General features: G+C 40.0%; 1 protein-coding gene across 1 annotated transcript in view; it reads right to left on the bottom strand.

Annotated features, from left to right (window-relative positions):
- trappc9 (trafficking protein particle complex 9) overlaps positions 1 to 20,143 on the bottom strand; it is a 1,005,291-nt gene that overhangs the window by 776,497 nt on the left and 208,651 nt on the right. The window contains 2 exon segments of the mRNA XM_038809220.1: positions 16,559 to 16,630; positions 16,633 to 16,710. Of these exon segments, the coding sequence (XP_038665148.1) occupies positions 16,559 to 16,630; positions 16,633 to 16,710 (150 nt within the window).

Genomic DNA, 20,143 nt, shown 5'->3' with positions numbered 1-20,143 from the left:
TTCAGTTCAGAAAGAATGGAATTCAAGCAATGGGCCCACAGCCATATTTCTCAGAGACTGATTTGAAATTTCATCTTTCGTATTTTTTCTTCCTTCATCTGCATTTTAATCGTTGTTCTGTATTCTAGTTTATAACTTTATCAGTTTACCTAAATAACTTTTAGCAGTAGTTTTTGGTCATAACCTAACCTTGTAAATCTTGTGTGCAGGGTTGTTATTTTCAAATCGACTATGTCATAAATTAAAAGCGGTCTGCACAATTCTCTGCAGCAGTGGTTCCCAAACTGGGTTCGTCTGTCCAGTTCACTTAAATTTTGAAAATGGCTTTCCTGTAAACTTGTCTAATCAGAGATGGTTGTTTCACTGTTGGTTAGGCATTAGTCAGCCTATCAGCTGCCAACGAACTGAGAAGCTGGCCTCTGATTGGATGAGCTGGAAATACTTCAATTTAAACTCAGGTACATGGAACTGCAGAGCATGAGGAGCTGGGCTGAGTGAGAGGGTGGGTGAGAATGAATGCTCCCATCAATAAGAACAAAAAGGTAAGATTTGTAAATATATGTTGAATAACAGAACTTTTTTATTGTAATAAATAAATATATACATATAAGACATTGAAACATATTTTAAGTTAGTTTTTATATGTTTGTACTTACTGCACAATAATAATAATTTTTTTCGGTTTAATTCTTCAAAATAAGAATGTTTCACAGCGATTCCTTCAGGGCTCATGGGACGTCAAAAGGGTTCCACATCTTGAAAAGTTTGGGAAACCCTACTTTAGAGCTTCGAAGAATGTGAAATGATCTTAGCGAAACTTACAAAATTATTACAGGGCGTGACAGGGTAGATGTAGAGAGGATTTACCTCCTGGTTGTTGACTCTCGAATGAGGACGCAGTCTCAGAGGAAGGGGCTGGTTTAGCAGGGGCTGGTTTGGGACAGTGGGCTAAACAGCTGGCTTGTCATGCAGAACAAGGCAGCAGTGCGCGTTCAATTCCCGTACCGGCCTCCCCGAACAGGCGCCAGAATGAAGCAACTAGGGGCTTTTACAGTAACTTCCTTGAAGCCTACTTGTGATTATTATTATTAGTTAGCTTCTCTATATTTAAGTGGCAGCAACAGAAGGAAAATAAGTCGCTTTTAGATCTCCTCTTCTGTTATGGGTTATTAGTGTTAGTGATATGACCCCCTGGGCTAGTGCGCAGTCAATTCCAGCCCCACTTGTCCCAGAGTCGCAACACAAGTGAAATAATATGTTATTTTTAAAACACTGGAGGACCTTGGCTAAGCCCAATAAACTGCACACACCAGGTTTGTAAATTGTAATCACAAATAACCTTTTATTATTTAACAGTAATATAATTAAGCTGACAAAAATGTAACTGACTACCTAATACCCCTTTCCCAACCCATTCCACTCTATAGTAGACACAACATAGAGAGAAAGGGTGGTGGAGAAGGAATAAAATAAGGATAAAATAAAACGATAAAGGATCTCTGATGCACGAGGATGGCTTACAGTTAAAGTCATTGCAGAGTTTTAGCTTTTGTTCCGATACTTATTCCTTCTCGGCTTCAGATGGTTTTCTCTGGCAAAGCTGTCTACTTTCTTTGTAAAATCAAAATCATTACAATGTACCAGACAATCACTGTTTTTAGAAGAATAAAGTGGTTCTTTACTTCAGAGCGAGAGAACAAGTGAGCGAGATTGTTCCTTTCACTTACAAGGTCTAAACACTTCTACAAAGTTCTCTCAAAAGTATCATGCAAGAACCAATCAGTGACTGTTGTCGGGTAGAACACGGTCCCTGGTAAACCCACAGGATGCCATCAAGCCAATCGAACCAACTTTCTCAACAACTGGTTCCTAAGATTCGCTCAATGCCGACGAGTCTCTTTTCTCTTCTCTAAAATACAAAACCTGGAACACACTGTCTTGACTCGCAGGTTTCTTCAGCTCGTGTCCTCTGCTTAAAGGACCATTCCGATTATGGGTTCACGGACCAAAATAATAAAATAAAATTGGAACTAAGTGAAATCAAAAGGAAGGGCTCTAAGATTAGTAAGATATATTAGCAGACTTTATTAGTCACAGAAGGCTTATAAATAACACTCATCATTTAAAACAGAGAAATAGCACGATTACTCTGATCTCTAGATTGCATATCCAATGATCTGTGGGAATTCCAGGACATTTCTTATGTTCTGGATAATCATTTGTGGTGTCATCAATTGCAATAGCTCAAGCTCCAGGTTTCAGAGACTGAGCAGCAGCTGGTGACACTGCAGTGCACAAGTGAGGTTCAGAGCTTATAGTTGTGGTCGCCATATAACATAAGAGTAGGGAGCAAGAGAGGAAATAAGTAGCCACCAGAAAGGCAGGGACAAATTGGCAAGTGGTGCAAAATGCAGATTGCTTTTCACTTACCACCATGGAATGATAGTTCATAAGGGGAATGCAGCCAGAATCAAGTTCAAGGCATCACAGCTTTCTCAGCTATACAGGAAGCACGAACAAGGTTCAAAAAGCAATAGTAATGGGATATTTTCTCGGGGAACAGACAGGCATTTATTGGGCCACAGATGTGAATCCCAAATGGTCCGTTGTCCCCCTGGTGTCAGGGTCATGTTTATTATAATTAATTTATGGGGCGTGGGCACCATTGGCGAGGCCAGCATTTATTGCCTTGGAACTGAGTGACTTGATAGGCCATTTAAGAGGGTTTCACGAGTCAACCACATTGCTGAGGATCATATAGGCCAAATTGGCAGGGGAATGGGAACCAACATTAAAAAGTAGAAAAGGAAAATAAGATGCATAAAGGAGTGATATGTTGAACAGTACTAGCGATGTAAGCAGTACTATATTAGATAGTAGCTAACTAAGAAGGGCTAATCGCAGAGGTTTGCAAGAATAGAGTGAGGAAACTAATTAATTAACCAAAATGTTGATTGGTAAAATGTTAGAGTAAAGGGTAAGGAGGGAGAGGAATTTTTGAAATGCGTTCAGGAGAACTACCTTGACCATCATGTTCTCAGTCCAACTTGAAAGGAGGCATTATTGGATCTGCTGCTGGTCAATGAGATGGGCCAAGAGTCTGTGAGAAACACTTGATTAAGTGTGGTAATTGGATCTCAAGGCTTAAATTGGAGAAGGGCAAGGAACAACCTAGTGCAGAACTTCTATGTTGAAGGAGGGACTAACTTCAATGGGATGTGAGGGAATCTAACTGGGATAAAGTGAAATCAATGATGGACAGATGGCAACAGACCAATGAATGGTCCATAAGGAAGTGATATTCCAAATACAGGCTGGGTACATTTCAAAAAGGGCGCAAGGTAATGGTTTCTTGGATGACGAGGGAGATAGATCACATGATGGGAACAAAAAAAAGAGGTATGATGCATGTCAGGTGAATTATTCAAGTGAGAACCAGGCTCAAATGCACATGTTGAGAGCAAATAGAAAAATTACTCTTCCCAAAGAGAGTATGGGGATAGAAGGCAGTTAACATAAAGATGACTCCAAAAAGTCTTCAACCTACATATAAATACTGGGATGGAGTTTATTATGAGCAATGAGGGTGATAGATGCTTGTGTACTTTGTATCAGTGTTTACAGGGGCATGGGGGAGAATACTACCTAATTATTGGTAGAAGGGGGGATGGTAGAAGTAATGGATGGGATGAAAATTAATTGGAAGGATTATATGGAAAAGCTAACTATGCTTTAAAAGTCTCCCCTGGTCTAGATGGCTTGCATCCCTTGTTGCTTCACAAAGTGGGAGTGAAAATAGCGTAAGAGCTTGCCATAATTTTCTATCTTTCCCAGAAATGAGGTCCAAGAGGATTGGGGAATGGAAAATGTGACCCTCTTGTTGTTCATTAAGTAGAGCCAGTACAGATTTGTAAAAGTTAAACCATGCTCGGCTAATCTCATTGAATATAGTGATCGAGTTGATTGATGAAGACAAAGCCTTCTTGGGTTTTTCAAAAAGCATGTGTCAAAAGTACCACTTAAAAGGCTGGTTATTGACTTCCAGTGACATGGATGTGCTGTGCTGACACAGAAAAGGTGGCTCTCCTTCCAAGAACTCAAAATTAGGCTTTTATCCAAAATAGCCCGCAAGGACCAGGGAAAAAAAGCATTCTCTCACCCTTTCAAGTAGCAGCACAAGGATCAATGCCAAACAACAGCAGTTCCAGAAGCCAAAAAGAGAGAAAAAGCAGCAGAAGCCAGAAGTGAGCAAACAAGATGACGGACCCATGAGGCGAAGAAACGGCAGCCACACTCTAACAAAAGGGACCAAAAAGCTACACATGGAGCTCTTCCTTGCCGGAGGGTGGATGGAAGAAGTTCCTCACCAGAGACCTCAAAGAAGACGTAAAGACAGGCATAAATGATTTGGTCACGGTGGTGGTTGCGGAGGTCCTGGCCACCATGCAGGTGGCCCTGAACAAGGCAGAGAGGCAACTGGAGGCTAAGGGACACCATCAAAGAGTTGGGAAACGCCTCAACAGATCAGATCGACAGGGTCACCACCCAAGAGACGGATAGAGAAGCCTAAAAAGGAAGATAGAGAGCCAGGAAAACCGGTCGTGGCGCCAAAATCTGAGGATAGTGGGCCTGTCGGAGGGAACCGAAGGCAGGAACCCCACAGAATATATGGCTCAGATGCTGGAAAACCTGGTGGAAGGGACAGCTTCCCCAACCTGACAGAGCGCACAGGTCGCTCCGGCCAAAACCTGAGGGCGGGGAGCACCGAGCGCCATAATCGCCAAGATGCACCAGGAATAGGACTGGGAAAGAATCCTGCACTGGGCCAAGCAAACAAAGACCTGCAACTGGGAAGGACTCCAGGTTAGGATATATCAGGACATTGGGGCAGATCTGGCCAAGCACTGGGCAGAGTTTAACAGAGCAAATGCAGCCCTGTACAAAAGTGGGGTTAAATTTGGATGTACCCAGCCAAACTATGGATCACTTTCCAGTGCAGGAATCATTACTTTACAAACCTTGTGAATAAATTTGTCTAAGAGAACGGACTGGGAAGACAGCAACAAAGGCAGCGGTGAAACTATCACCCAGAAGCACCAAGAGACAATTTGCGCGGGACTGTACCGCCTGGCAGAGAGTGCAGGAGGAGGAGGAAGGGTGGGAGGATATGTAGCAGGTGAAGCATAGGCTTAGACCGACCCCAGGAGGGGGGCCACCACACTAGCGAGAAAGCTAGCCCCAGAGCCGAGTGGACTAACCTCACAGAGGTACTGGGGCGGTTTGGGCTTGGAGCAGGGTTCACTGCCTGGGTGCAACGTCCATACAGTACTCCCAGGGAGAGAATGCAGAATAACACCACAAACTCTAAATACTTCCAGCTGCACAGGAGCACAAGGCAGGGACGCCCGCTGTCTCCACTTCTATTTGTCCTGGCAATTGGGCTACTGGTGATCACACGAAGAATGGCAAAAAATTAAAAGGGGATCCAGAGAGGGGACAGAGAGCACAGAGTCTCACTCAATGCTGAAGACCTGCTCCTCTATGTCTCAGACCCCCAAAGCAACATGGACGGAATCATGTTGCTCCTTAGAGTTTTGAGCCTTCTCAGGCTACAAACTCAACCTGAGCAAAAGTGAAATCTTCCCAGCGAACCCACAAGGGAGAGAGGCAGAGCTGGAGGAATTGCTGTTTAAACAAGCCCAAAACAAATTCAGCTACCTGGGGATCCAAAGTGCCCACAATGACACGGATCCACAAATGAAACCTGACGAGTATAGTAGAAGTAAAGAAGGACCTGCAGATCCATATCGATCTGAATCCCCAAGGCCTTTTTTCACACAGTAGACAAAATTATTATGGCATTTGTGTGTGTATTTGGGGGGGGGGGGGGGGGGGGGGGGGGGGGGGGAGGAATCCAGGGATCCCAAAAAAAGACCTGAAAAGAAAAAGCATGTGAGGCCTGGAATGCTCAAACCTGCAATACCACCACTGGGCAGCCACAGCAGAAAGAGTAAAGGGATAGGTAAAGGAGCCAGAAACAGAATGGGTAAGGATAGAGGAGAACTCCTGCCTAGAAATGTTCCTCTGGGCCCTTGCTTGGAACAACACTCTCAACTCTGCCAGCCAAGCACTCTACAAGCCCAGTGGTAATAATCATGTTCCGGAAATGGGAACCAGCTGCGGCAACACTTTGGCCTGACTGAAATGTCCATGTTCCACATCTGCAACAATCACAGGTTCGCACCAGCCACAATGTACTTCAGCTTTAAAAGGTGGAGACTGGACGAGCGGACACTGACAGTCAGGGACTTCTCCGTAGACGACAGACTAGCGACTCTAGAGGAGCTGACAGCGAGGTTTCAACTGCCTAACGGGAACGAAAGACAACACTTAAAAATCAAAAGCTTCCTGCGTAAAGAAATAACAACATGCCCAAGGACGCCAGGACACTCACTGATGGAGGAGCTGTGGGACAGTGCAAAAGGAGGCCATTCGCCTCATCCAGTCTCCACCAACCCTCTGCAAGAGCACCCTACCTAGGCCCACCTTCTGCAGGAAGAATGTTCCCGATGGTGGGTGTGTCCAGAATCAAAGGTCGCATTCTAAGGATACGGGGTAGACCATTGTTGGATTCAACAATTATAGATGGGGGTCCTTTAAGATGTTAGCTAAAACAATTCCTGAAAATTACAGAATTTGTAGAAATATGAAGTTATAAATTGGCTAATCGTTTGAATACTGTCCATGACTGTTTCAAATGTTACGAATAATATACTGCAAGTACTGATATGAAGGTACATTCAACAATCTCGTAACTGAGAGCAGGCATGACGTAGGGAGTTTGAACGTGGGACAAGAGTCGTGGGACAAATGTCGTGGCAAAGTTAATTAATTCATTTGGAGTAATTGATGAATGTCTAATTAACCAATTGCCTGTTAAGTGACTGATACTTTCCTGAACGAATCAAAGGGGCGTCTCAGCTGAGAATTAGAGCCAATGAAACTAAACAAGGGGCTAAACCGAGATAAGGATTCCCTTAAGAATGTGATCCGTTTAACTGATTAACAGAGAAACTTTAGCTGTCAGAGAATCCTTGAAGAATTGGTAAAAAATTACTTTTAAAGGCCTTTGTTGAAATGACTTTTAATTTTGTAAATCTGAAGTCACTTTTATCTTGAAGTTTTTGCTTCCACTCGTTAGTGTCTCAAGGACATTTCCAGACACACAGGAATAAAGACTTTTCCAGCTAATTTTGTGTGAATGTACCAAAATGTGTTCTTAAAGAAATAAACATTACTGAAATTAATTCAACCGGACTGACTTATCTATGAGCGAGGGATAAGGCGAATCTTACTGCCATCGAGGACAGAGGTGAAGAGAAATTTCTTCACCCAGAGAGTGGTGAGCCTGTGGAATTTGTTACCACAGGAAGTAGTTGAAGCTAAAACTTTGCATGTTATCAAGAAGCAGTTAGATATAGCACTCAAGGCGAAAAGGATTAAAGGAAATGGGGGGGGGGGGGGGGGGGGGGGGGAGAAGCGTGATGAGTTGGATGATCAGCCATGATCAGAATGAATGGTGGAACAGGTTTGAAGGGCCAAATGGTCTTCTCCTGCTTTCTATGTTTCTACCCTGTTATATCCTACACTATAATTTCATTATTTGATTTACGATACAATGTAGAAATAATACTTCAAGACAGAAATTTATCGAGGATTTTAAACATGAAAAGATGAAGTCAGCCATTATGAAGATTAAAAAATTAAATGAAATAATCAAATATTATCAAAAACAGAGGCCCAATTTCAGTTGCAGCAGCAATTCCTCGGTTTTATTTTAACCAGCTGTGTGGAATAAATTCTTAACCTGAAAGTCATGTATCTTCTATCACTAAGACATCTATATAATTTTGTGTACAGTACAAATATTATGTTTGTGGATGGCAATTAAATTTGTTTGAAGTAGAGTAAAAGAATAATGTCATGTTCTCTTGCTTGCTAAAATAAGGAACATAATAACACCGATCTACTGAAAGATGGATTTCGAAAGGACCAAAGGAAAACAACTTCTTTGTAATAATGTCAATCTTACCAATTATGTTACTGACTTAAAATTTTCAATTGTCAGCTTGAATTGCTAATCCAGCTAATAAGAATCTTATAAATAAGTTAATAGCATTACAAAAAAAATTTAAGTCTAGCAATTTAGTGCATCTCTCAAAATAAATGCCCCTCTTCATATCATGTTATCCAATGTACAATAATTATGCCATTGTTAGATGAGGAAACTATTCCCAATAAAAAGGCTATATTTGATTAAAATGAAACCTCATCTTTGTTCTTCAACAATAAAAAATACTGTTTCTGATTTTTTTTAAATCAGTCCCACAAGTTGATATTCAATCCTGAGCTGGATAAACCTGTATTCCCAGAAAAGTTATTACAGATAACCAGTTATTTTATATGTGATATTTTTGGAATATCTGGAAGTCAACAACTAAAACATTAACACGATACACACCCCCATAATGTATTCTTTACATATCGAAGGTAACAAATTTAGCATCTACGAAGAACATCTTTATTGCACCCACAAAGGAAAAATGGATAAAGACAAGGAGAATTTATGTAACTCAAATGTTACTGCTCTTGTGGCCTGTAAGGCAAGATATATGGCAGTTAAAATAAGTATTAGCATTGATCAAGCGGTTAAGTTCACCATTCACTGCATTGAGTTCATGTTTATATATTTTTAGTGAATGAAGCTGCCTCCAGCATTTCGAACATTACCTCCTACTGGTGACTAACAGCGTTATGATTGTTCCTGGATCTTGAACAATGTGGGCATCGATATTCTCAAATAGAAATAAGTTATCAATGACAAAAAGGCAGGATGTTGATCATTGATGACTTTGGTACATATGGCACAAGTCGTGTTGAGCAATCATTTTAACAATATGAAATTAATGAACATTTCGCACATATGAAGTCTTTCCAGACTCAAATTTATGACTATTAATTTGCCAAAATATATCTGACTACTTTTGAATTTGTCAATCACTTGAATCCCAGATTAATGCATTTTCAACACACCACACATGAGTGTGTGTGTGTGTGTGTGTGTGTGTGTGTGTGTGTGTGTGTGTGTGCGCGCGATATACATTCACGCATTGGATTAGTAGGCTACTGTGCTGGGGAACTAGGTTTGCATCCCATCCCTGCAGACAGTGGAGTTTTAATTCAATACAAATTTGCAATTAGAAGTCTATTGGTGACTGTTGTCATTGAAAACCCATCCGGTTCGCTGAAGTCCTTCAGGGAAGGAAAGCTGCCATCCTTATCTGGTCAGATCAGGCCTACATGTGACCCCAGACTCACAGCAATGTGGTGGACTCTTAAATGCCCCTCCGAACTAAAATACTCAGTTGTATTCAACTGTTACAAAGAAAACACAAAGGAATGAAACCAGACAGACCACCCAACAGTGACCAAAGCACCAGAAACAACGATGGCAAACCCAGCCCTGTCGAACCTGCAAAGCTCTCCTTACTACCATTTGGGGCTTGTGCGAAAATTGGGAGAGCTGTCACACAGACTAGTCAAGCAACAGCTTGATATACTCATGGAATCATACCTTGCAGATTTTGTCCCAAACACCACATCACCATTCCTGGGAATGTCCTATCCCACCAGCAGGTCAGACCCAGAAGAGATGGTGACACAGTTATATAGTCGAAAGGGAGTTACGCTGGGAGTCCTCAACATCATCTTTGAACCCCATATTCTCATGGCACCAGGTCAAAGATGGGCAAGGAAATCTCCTGTTCATTACCATGTACCATCCACCCTCAACTGACAATTCAGTGCTCCTCCAAGTTGAATACCACTTGAGAGGAAGGCCCCCTTTGGCCCACCACAAGAACCACTGCGAAAGGGCCACACTGGCAAATACTTTTTCTATTCACACTCACATGAATCCCGCCCATCACAGATGTGGAGAATTTGTGTCCAGGATACAAATAGATTCAAATGACCCATTTGCATTGATCCCACTTTTTCCCGACAGGGGGGTCTCTGCCATATCAGGAGCTCCGCTACCGCCGGCGGGTGGCAGAGAATCCCCCTCAGTATTCCCCCCCTAAATTAATGATCTGCCTTTCTGCTATGTTTGTTTTGAGGTTTATCTTTGCCCATTATCTTCTTTTAGCCTGTTTTATTACTCTTTTATCTCATTTCAGTATTCCTTATATAGTACCTGGCGGACTTCTTTCTGATTCTCTGTGGGATTTGCAACTTACAGTTTCTCTTTATATCAGTTTTAACCATGAAATACCCAAAGATTCAGTTTTTTGTAGCCTGTGCTTCTTTCTGTTGAAAATAAAAATTGGGAGAAAATGAGCATGTTTCCTAGACTGATGTGATAAGCACTGAATAGCTACAGGTGAACTTTAAAACACCGATGAAGATTTTCAACTTGCTAGTAATCTGCAAAACTGGTGTTGCAAATCTATTAAACAACTCAATTTTTGTTTCATTCGAAATAGGCATCAGGCAGCCTGCCTGCAACACCAAAATCATGACGAAGCACCAATTCGAAAATTTAGCATCCACATATAAACCTGCAAAATTAGGGAACAAAGCTAGAATATTTCTGCATCAACAGAATAATTCATTCTTTTAGTTTAAAAAATGTATGAAGTTATGAATAAAGAGCAACTGACGCTTTACATATTGTCTTGCAGTTATAAAAATGTTGATGTTAACTTTTAAAAGCGATGCGATTATCGACATTTGAATATGACCTTTTCACTCATCTGTCAGGGATAAGCTATATTCGGAAAAAAAAGAGACATGTTGGCAAAACTGACGCAAGAATGCCAAATTTCTTATCAAATCTCAATGCCAAATGATTATTGTGCTGTACAATTTTCAGTGCTGGCGCAATGCCAGCTGCACAAGCCGTCTGACAAAATAACTAGTGGATAGCTGGACATCTCTTCAGCTATTCTCAAGTGACTGCACTCAACCTGCCCAAGCATGCAAAACTCACAACCGGTTGTTCAACGTTAGATAGGATTCTGCAATTAAACAGCACTTGTTGAACAATCCTGACTATACTATAGCTTTTACTCTGCAGATAAGCGAGCACGCCTCAGCCTTATTTTGAATTAGATGAAAGCATGGGGCACAATATTCCCTGTGCATGCTCTATGGCAACGCCTCAATCATTGAGAGTCAGTCTGTCAACCCTTTTCTGATGCAGTCTAAATTGTTGCTCAGTTTGAAATTTGGCATTCATGACTGTGTTGATGAGTTTAAAGTTGTACTCCCAAATTCCGATTTATATTCAGAAACAGATCAACTATCAGTTAGTTTTGTAGATGTTGACTATCTGCTTTGTACTTCAGCACAATATTGTGTGGTGTAAAGGAATAACTTTTTAAATCGAAAATTCCACTTACTGTAACATAGGCAAACCAGGCACGTAATTTGTTTGCAATTTTTAACCGCACAAGTGAAGCTTTAATTGCAACCAGGGTCAAGAGACTTGTTACAGGTGTTCCCTGAAATCCAAGTGAAGAAGTGTTTCCTGTTTATTTCCTTTGTACCCATTTATTTTATTGCATTTTTATTATTTTGGTCCGTGGACCCGTAATCAGGATGTGCAGAAGATTCAAGGTTGAAAACAGCCTGCATGGCAGGACATTATGCTCCCAGGTTTTGTCTTTTGCAAAGGAGAATCCAGACTTCTAAGCATCAAATGGATCTTCGGAACTAGCTTTTGGGGGGATTGGGGGGGGGGTCCATTTGATTGGTTAATTTACAGCCAGTGAGTTGGCCAGGGACAGTGTTCTGCCTGACAATGGTGAGTAGCTGGTTCCTGCGTGACGCTTTCTGAGAGAACTGGGCAGAAGCATTGGAATTGAAAGGAACTCTCTGTCTCTTTATCCTGCTTGCTGAAGTGAAAGTACTGCTCTATTTTTTCCTGAAAGCAGCAAGTTCCTGGCACATCCTTTGCTGAGAACCTGAAATTATGCTGAAGGCATACAAACTTGCCAGAGAATACCATCTCAAGCCTAGAAGGAAGTACCAAAATGAAAGCCTGAACGTCAGAAAGACATCGGCTAGAAGTCATCCCAGTGCAAAGATCCTGATCCTTTGATTTTTATTTATATTTTATTTTTCTTTCCAGCACCCTTTCCCCTCTGTGTTGTTGTCTGAACGTTTGGGGTGAGTTAGGAATACGGGGTTGGGAAAGGGGTTACACTAGGAAAGTTAGTTAGTTACATTTTCTGTCCATTTAATTATAAAACTGTACATAATAGAAGGTTACTTGTGTTAAAGTTACAAACATCATGACTGTAGTTTATTGGGCTCAACCAAGGACCTTGGGTATTTTAAATAAAACCTAATTTCACCTGTGTTGCGACTTCGGGGGCTTGAATTAACCAGGATGTCATGACACAAGATTAAACTATGTTCTTGAAATGAATCACAAAAATGATCTCAAACATAATTTCCAATTGTATTTAAGAGATGTTTATTTCTGATCAATTTATTTGCTGCTAGCAGCTGTCATGACAGAATTTTGGTGCAATCCAAATTCTGGAAGCGCAATAACATGCAGAAGATCATTATCAATTATGACGTGATTATTGCAGGTTTATTAAGATGTAATGTTCAATAATTTTACTACTGTTTAGCAATTTATTCTACTGATATTCTAAGATTCGTGTTGCTCCAATTTTCTTCAATTTACCTGAAAGATTCATCAAGCCCTCTACCGTTATTTTATTTATTTATTTTTCCAATTAAGGGAAAATTTAGCGTGGACAATCCACCTACCATCCACATCTTTGGATTGTGGGAGTGAGACCCAAGCAGGCACTGGAAGAATTAGGACTGATCATTGACATCTAAGCACAAATAATGCTGAACAAACTGTTGGCTATTCTCAATTATTTTAGCCATTATCCTGGTATGTGATACACGTCAGAAGATGGGTTAATACACCAGCAGACACTGGGATAAATAACCAGTTCCTCAATTTTTGAATGCATTTATTGAAAGGGGCGACAGCCACAACTGAATCAGCTATAGCAGCATATGGGATATTAGGTTTAACGATTCATCTGAAGAAGATAAACAATATTGATAAATTGAAGAATATTGGAATCAGTTCTGCATGGACTTACAGAAGAATTCTTTTTAAATTACATTTTTGTTGTCTCATCCACATTGGAAAACGCACTACAAGTTGCTTCCCACAAAGGGAACAATATTCAAGCTTCCGACTAATGCATCTATTGGAATTAACTTAGTTGTTCATAACTTCAATATTGCTAGAAAGAGAGACATGTTTGCCAAACCTTCTCATTTTGCACTGATCTGGACAACGGCACAAATGCCACATTTCAAATGATCACAACAAATTATAGTACAGGAGAAAAGGATGCTGATTGGTTGGCAAATCTACTCGATTGCTTTCTCCATGGCAAGACATCCGCCAATGAGGAATGATAGGAGAAGGCTTGAAGCAAGTCAAAAATCATAAATGCTTTAAAAATATTTGGGGTTGTTTGCGAAAAAAAGGCCCTTGCACATGAACACATATTACTTTTAGCAAGCATAAATGAGCCACATTAAGACTTTGATTGATTATCTTAAATTGCAGTAAGAAGTCTTACAACACAAGGTTAAAGTCCAGCAGGTTTGTTTCGAATCACTAGCTTTTGGAGCACTGCTCCTTCCTCAGGCGAGGAAGGTTCCAACAAACATGTTGGAATTTAAGCTGGTGTAAGACTTCTTACTGTGCTCACCCCAGTCCAACGCTGGCATCTCCACATAATATCTTAAATTGGTTGTTAGTGGAGCTATTGACATACTCAGGATTATTCAGCAAGTGCTTCCCAATTGCAGAATCACACCTGATCATGTTTTGCTTTGGGTTTTGCAAGCACCAGCTGGTTGACTACCGTCTGCACTCTGCATATTATGAACAACCAAAACCTAGTGGAGCAGCGTAACAACAACAATCTCTCCCTCAATGTCAGCAAAACTCAAGGGCTGGTCATTGACTTCACACCCCTGCATCAACGGGGCCGAGGTGGAGATGGTTGACAGCTTCAAATTCCTAGGTGTGCACATCACCAAAAATCTGTCCTGGTCCATCCATGTCAACATGACAATCAAGAAAGCACAATAGCGCCTATACTTCCTCAGGAAACTAAGGAAATTCGGCACGTCCACATTGACTCTTATCAACCTTTACAGGTGAACCATAGAAAGCATCCTATCTGGCTGCGTCAGAGCCTGGTATGGCAATTGATCAGCCCAAGACTGGAAGAAACTACAGAAAGTCGTGAACATCGTCCAGTCCATCACACAAACCCACCTCCCTTCCATTGACTCTGTCTACATCTCCCGCTGCCTTGGGAAAGCGGGAAGCATGATCAAGGACCCCTTCCACCCGGCTTACTCACTCTTCCAACTTCTTCCATCAGGCAGGAGATACTAAAGTCTGAGCACACCAACTAACAGATTCAAAAAAATGTCTTCCCCATTGTTACCAGACTCCTAAACAACCCTCTTATAGACTGATGGGCTGATCTGATCTCTTCAGTAAGAAGTCTTACAACACCAGGTTAAAGTCCAACATGTTTGTTTCAAACACTAGCTTTTGGAGCACTGCTCCTTCCTCAGGTGAATGAACCCGAGGAAGGGGCAGTGCTCCGAAAGCTAGTGTTTGAAACAAACATGTTGGACTTTAACCCGGTGTTGTAAGACTTCTTACTGTGCTCACCCCAGTCCACGCAGGCATTTTCACATCCTGATCTCTTCACATATCTTTACCCAATACCTGTGTCTCTGTATTTACATTTTGTATTTTATGTTTGCCCTGTTATGTATTTCCTTTTCATGTGCGGAATGATCTGTTTGAGCTGCATGCAGAACACTACTTTGGACTGTACCCCAGTGCATGACAATAAACCAATACAATACAATACAAAAGGAACATGGACCAAAGGTTGCCACTTTCAGACCTGAAAAATGTCCGGTCTCCCTTAAATTACCCTGAAGAGATGAAATCTCAAAAAATTTGAATGGATTACATATTACTGCACATTCATTCTATTACTATGCAATAACTGCACAAATGCCGCACTGACATGATGCCACCTTTAGTCCAAAAAGACATCTGCCTACCACATAATTTAGCAACTTCATGTAAGAACTTCAGTGTCGATACAATGCCAGATACATCGGTTGTAAATCCCAAAGATTAGCTCACGAAATCACATAACATGTTGCTTTGCTTGTTCACAATAAGCAGGGTGTAGACTGTACCCAACCTGCCCATGTTTGCAAAATCCAAAACAAAACATCTACTGTTCGATGCAATTCTGCAATACGGGGCACTTGCCGAACAATCCTGAATGCACTAATAGCTCCACTATCAACTAAATTAAGACAATAAGTAGAGCTCATATCGTGGCTCATGTATGCTCATTACAAGCAACATACATACATTCATATATAGGGTATCATTCTCTGAAAACAAAAGGAATGTGTTCAAGTTTTGCTTCTTTTTTGAATTATTTGGGAGCTTGAGCTCCCCATTGTTTTTGCAATGGTAATGCCTCAGCCAGAGATGCCTTGCCAACTAATCAGTACCCTTTTCATCTTTTAAAAAAAAAAATTCATTCAAGGGACATGGGCATTACTGACTGAACCAGCATGTATTGCCCATCCCTAATTGCCCTTGAGGGGGCACTACGAGTCAACCACATTACTGTGGGTCAGGAGTCACAGGTTGGCCAGATCAGGTAAGGATGGCAGATTCCTTCCCTAAAGGACATTAGTGAACCTGATGGGTTTTTACGACAATCAGAATTGTTTCAGGATTCATTAGACTATCAGACTTTTAATTCCAGATTTTCGTTGAATTCAAATTTCACCATCTGCAGGTGGCGGGATTCAAACCCGCGTCCCCAGACCATTACCCTGGGTTTCTGGTTTACTAGTCCAGTGACAATGCCACTACACCACCGACTCCCCATAATATAAATTGTTGCGATTGTTTGAAAAGTGACATTCCTGCGCTTGTCCTGTTGAATGCAAGACAAAAAAGTTATGGCAATGTCTCCCTTGTCAGCGCTTAAGACTCAACTAAGTTTAAATGCTGAACGTAGTGTGGTTTTTAAACTGGTGCGCGAGTTACAGATCCAGTTGTCTGCCGTTTTTCAAGATGGCCAAACTAAACTAAAAATCAACTTCCTTCTAACATACCGTGCCAGTTGCCAATCGACTACCCTTGCATCCTTATTACATACTACCTCCACCATGTATAGCTGCAATAAAAACAATTTATGGCATCTTTCCTGGAACTAGAAAATGCAGTACAGATTACACCACATGATCCTTCAATTGCCCCGAAAGGAATTGAAAACACCTTCTTCCAATTCAAATTTCCTTTTCTAGTCACTTATTTTTATCCAACAATACTGAAACCAACCAATGCTGGATAATCATGCATTTTGGTGAAAGGTTGGCTTACCGTCATTCAGGTCCTGGAGAAGGTTTTCTTGACAGGAAAAGTCCAGTTTCACTTGAATGTTCACTGTGAAACAGCAATCTTCCCAGATTCAAGTGGAAATTGTGCGAGCAATTCTTCTAAATTCCAGCTCAAAAAATCACCATACAGTTTTTCTGTGAACAACAAAAGAACTTGATTCATGAACCACATAATATATCATACCAAATTGAATGAAGTTCAGCTGATAACTATGGTTGGACATGTGCTGTTCTATTTTCAAATAAATCAACATTTCTGCATGATCAGTAAAAAACATTTCAACAATAGATTTTAGTACAGAAACAATTAATTCTTGAAAATAGAAACTAGAATTTGGAAAGTTAGAAAATCAGTGTGAACTCAGTAAATTCAGAACCAAAAATCACAATACCCGATGAAACAAACCAAAATTCCTATTAACATTTGATAATGATGTTCAAAGACCATTTGGAATAAGTAATGCAGCAAATCGCATGATTTACATTGCATATTTGGATGAAGTTTTATTTTAGCGTGGCCCGGTAGCACATTGGTAAGCACTGTTGCTTCACAGTGCCAGGGTCCCAGATTCGATACGTGGCTTGGGTCACTGTGTGGAGTCTGCACGGGTTTCTTCCGGGTGCTCCGTTTTCCTCCCACAAGTCCGAAAGACGTGCCATTAGGTAATTTGGACATTCTAGGGCAGCACGGTGGCGCAGTGGTTAACATTGGAGGTTCGATCCTGGCTCTGGGTCACTGTCTGTGTGGAGTTTACACATTTCCCCCGTGTTTGTGTGGGTTTCGCTCCCACAACCCAAAGATGTGCAGGGTAGGCTGTTTGGCGATGTTAAATTACTCCTTAATTGGAAAAAATTTTTAAAAAAATTTTAAGAAGGTAATTTACACATTCTGAATGTGGCGACTAGGGGCTTTTCAAAGGAACTTCATTGCAGTGTTAATGCAAGCCTACTTGTGACAATAAAGAGTGTTATTATATTTAGTCCCAAGAACATATTACAACATAGTAAGTTATTGTTTAGTTCTGGAACTTAAGGAGCACAAAAGGCCCAAGTAAAATTAATTATTATATTCCTATAATATTGACAAGATATAAATTGATGCTGACTGAGGGCTACAATTTCCAGAGTTACAGAAAATATTGCATTATCTCCAGTAATTTAGAGGAAAATATGTGATGTTTTCAACCTAATTAATTCTCGCCTCCATAAACACACATGTCCAGAAAGGGCATCAATTTGTAGATGTGCAGCAACACTTAAAATTGATAAAGAACACATCGACCAATATGCAAACACAGAAAATTGCATAACTGGCCATAGTGTTATGATTGGGATGGGAAGAGTCCGCAGTTTATTTAGCCCCACGACCCCACATCACATCATTAGTTGAAAAGTTTAATTCACTCACCAACATAGGCAATTATTTACCTTAGCTGTTATTAGACCCAGAATAAAGGAGACTTTAACCAGGTTTCTTTCACTAAACTGATGATTGATTATAAAACAAAGATTTGTTTGTTAAAACAAATTGCAAGAACTGGTACTTACACAATTGTACTCTGGAAGTACAACTATCTATCCCTTTTTAAAGATAACCGAGCACACACTAGCAAATGATGGACAAGCAAATAGATAAGCAGAGATGAACTATGGCAGAGATGCTTTAAAAAGTCATGGATAAAGTTTTGAAAGGTATGATTTTTCCAACAATGAATATATATACAATGAGAAATCAGTTGTTCTTAAGATTCAATACAAGGGCAGTTGCACAATTTTCCAAGAATAGCATCAATTTGTCGGAAGAATGTGTTTTTGCAGCTTATACTTTGTAGCCAACGTATCACTAAAAAGAACAACCAAATTCTCAATTTCATTTTAGCAAGCAGAACAATTCTGAAATATAGATTTTTCAGCTGTTATTCCAGCAGCAATTCTGAAAAATGGAAGAGACAAAAATGTAATGTTAACAGTTTCAACTATGAATGGGATCAATAATTTAAAACATTTATTGGAGATAAGAATATGCTGTCATTTTCAGTATGAGAGGTGTTTGCAGACGGAGTTAGTAATGTAATTGGGTATGGTAAAGGTTGATTGAGGGCTATGCAGAGACTTAGAAGATGGCACTTCATCTGCACATTTTTCCACTGCGCCATGTCTATAAAGCAAATTGAAAAGTAAACCTTGGATATCATGCTTTTCTGACTGTGAAGTCTCAAGACACATGCATTTTGTTTCAATTTGTCATTTTCTAATTTAGCAATCATTACAATCAATCTTGTATCACAAAAAAATTACCAAATGTGCATCGTGATAGAAAATAGGCAGCACTAGCACAGTGGTTGGGACTGTTGCCCGTTAATTGGAAAAAAATAATTGGGTACTCTGAACTTATATTTGTTAAAAAGAAAAAAAAAATGAAACTTCTTTTGTCAATGTTTATAATTGAATTTCATATGTGGTTGCAGATCTTCCATCAGTGGTGACATGTACCCTGTAGTTTTCTTTTTAAAATCTCCTACACGAAAGAACCTCTGAAGAAATGACTCTGCACCTGGAGAATTCTATTTTCAAAGCCAGAAAGGTGCTTTGGCATTAATTCTCAATTATCATTCCCTTAAAAATTAAATTGCTGTTGACTGTAACAGCCCAAACATTTTGGGTATTTTTAGTGGGCAAGTTACAGGCTCCGCCCCAAACAATCACGATATTACATCAACTGTATGATCAAATCTGTTGATGAAACTCAAGTGACTGGATGTACACATGTGGGAGGCATACGAAGCAGGCTAACTGATTATTTTGTTGTTATTTTGAACCTGGAACGAGCAAGTGCAGAGTGATTCCCAAAGGGGTTGCATTTCATTTTTTTTAATGCACTTTGATCTCCCACGGCATTGGAAGTAAAGAGTTATAACTCCCATCTACAAACAGCATAGATAATTCAATATTTAAGTTATTGTGCTTTGTGAGGTTCATGGGATAAGATGTTTGAAGCATCATCAGCAAATTACTTCAAATCTTTTCCTCTTTAAGCTCAAAAATCCACTTTATACCTCTTGTATTACCCAAGGACTTTCATGGATCCATTGTGAAGTAAAATTGCTTTTAAAGAATTGCAAAAGTGATACTAGGATTTTTCTTCAAATACATCTCTGAAATAGTTCACAAAAATAAATTCAATGTGCAAGTCAGCTTTAAATATATCCAAATAATTTAAAGCGACTTGAAATTTTTAACATATTCGTTGCATTTAAACATGTGTAATTATATTGAATCAATTTACTATTTCTGAATACCACAAACCTCCCATACAGAATTGTGTTCAAAAGAAACAAAAAAAAATGCAAGGTAGTGAAATCAAAACCAAGTAGTCTTCATTTAAAATGGGGTTTGAAGGCAAGGAATAATTTAGTCAGGGTCCTCAGGTATAACTTTGTTCCCATTTTGATGTTACAAATGATATCCTTATTTTTACATATTTCTGCTATTAATTCCCATGTCCATGTTTCTAATGGAAACTGCCTCCAAATGAAAAATGAAATGAAAATGAAATGAAAATCGCTTA

Source organism: Scyliorhinus canicula, chromosome 10, assembly GCF_902713615.1.
Source record: "Scyliorhinus canicula chromosome 10, sScyCan1.1, whole genome shotgun sequence".
Classification (NCBI taxonomy): domain Eukaryota; kingdom Metazoa; phylum Chordata; class Chondrichthyes; order Carcharhiniformes; family Scyliorhinidae; genus Scyliorhinus; species Scyliorhinus canicula.
This window is presented reverse-complemented; position numbering and strand designations above follow the sequence as displayed.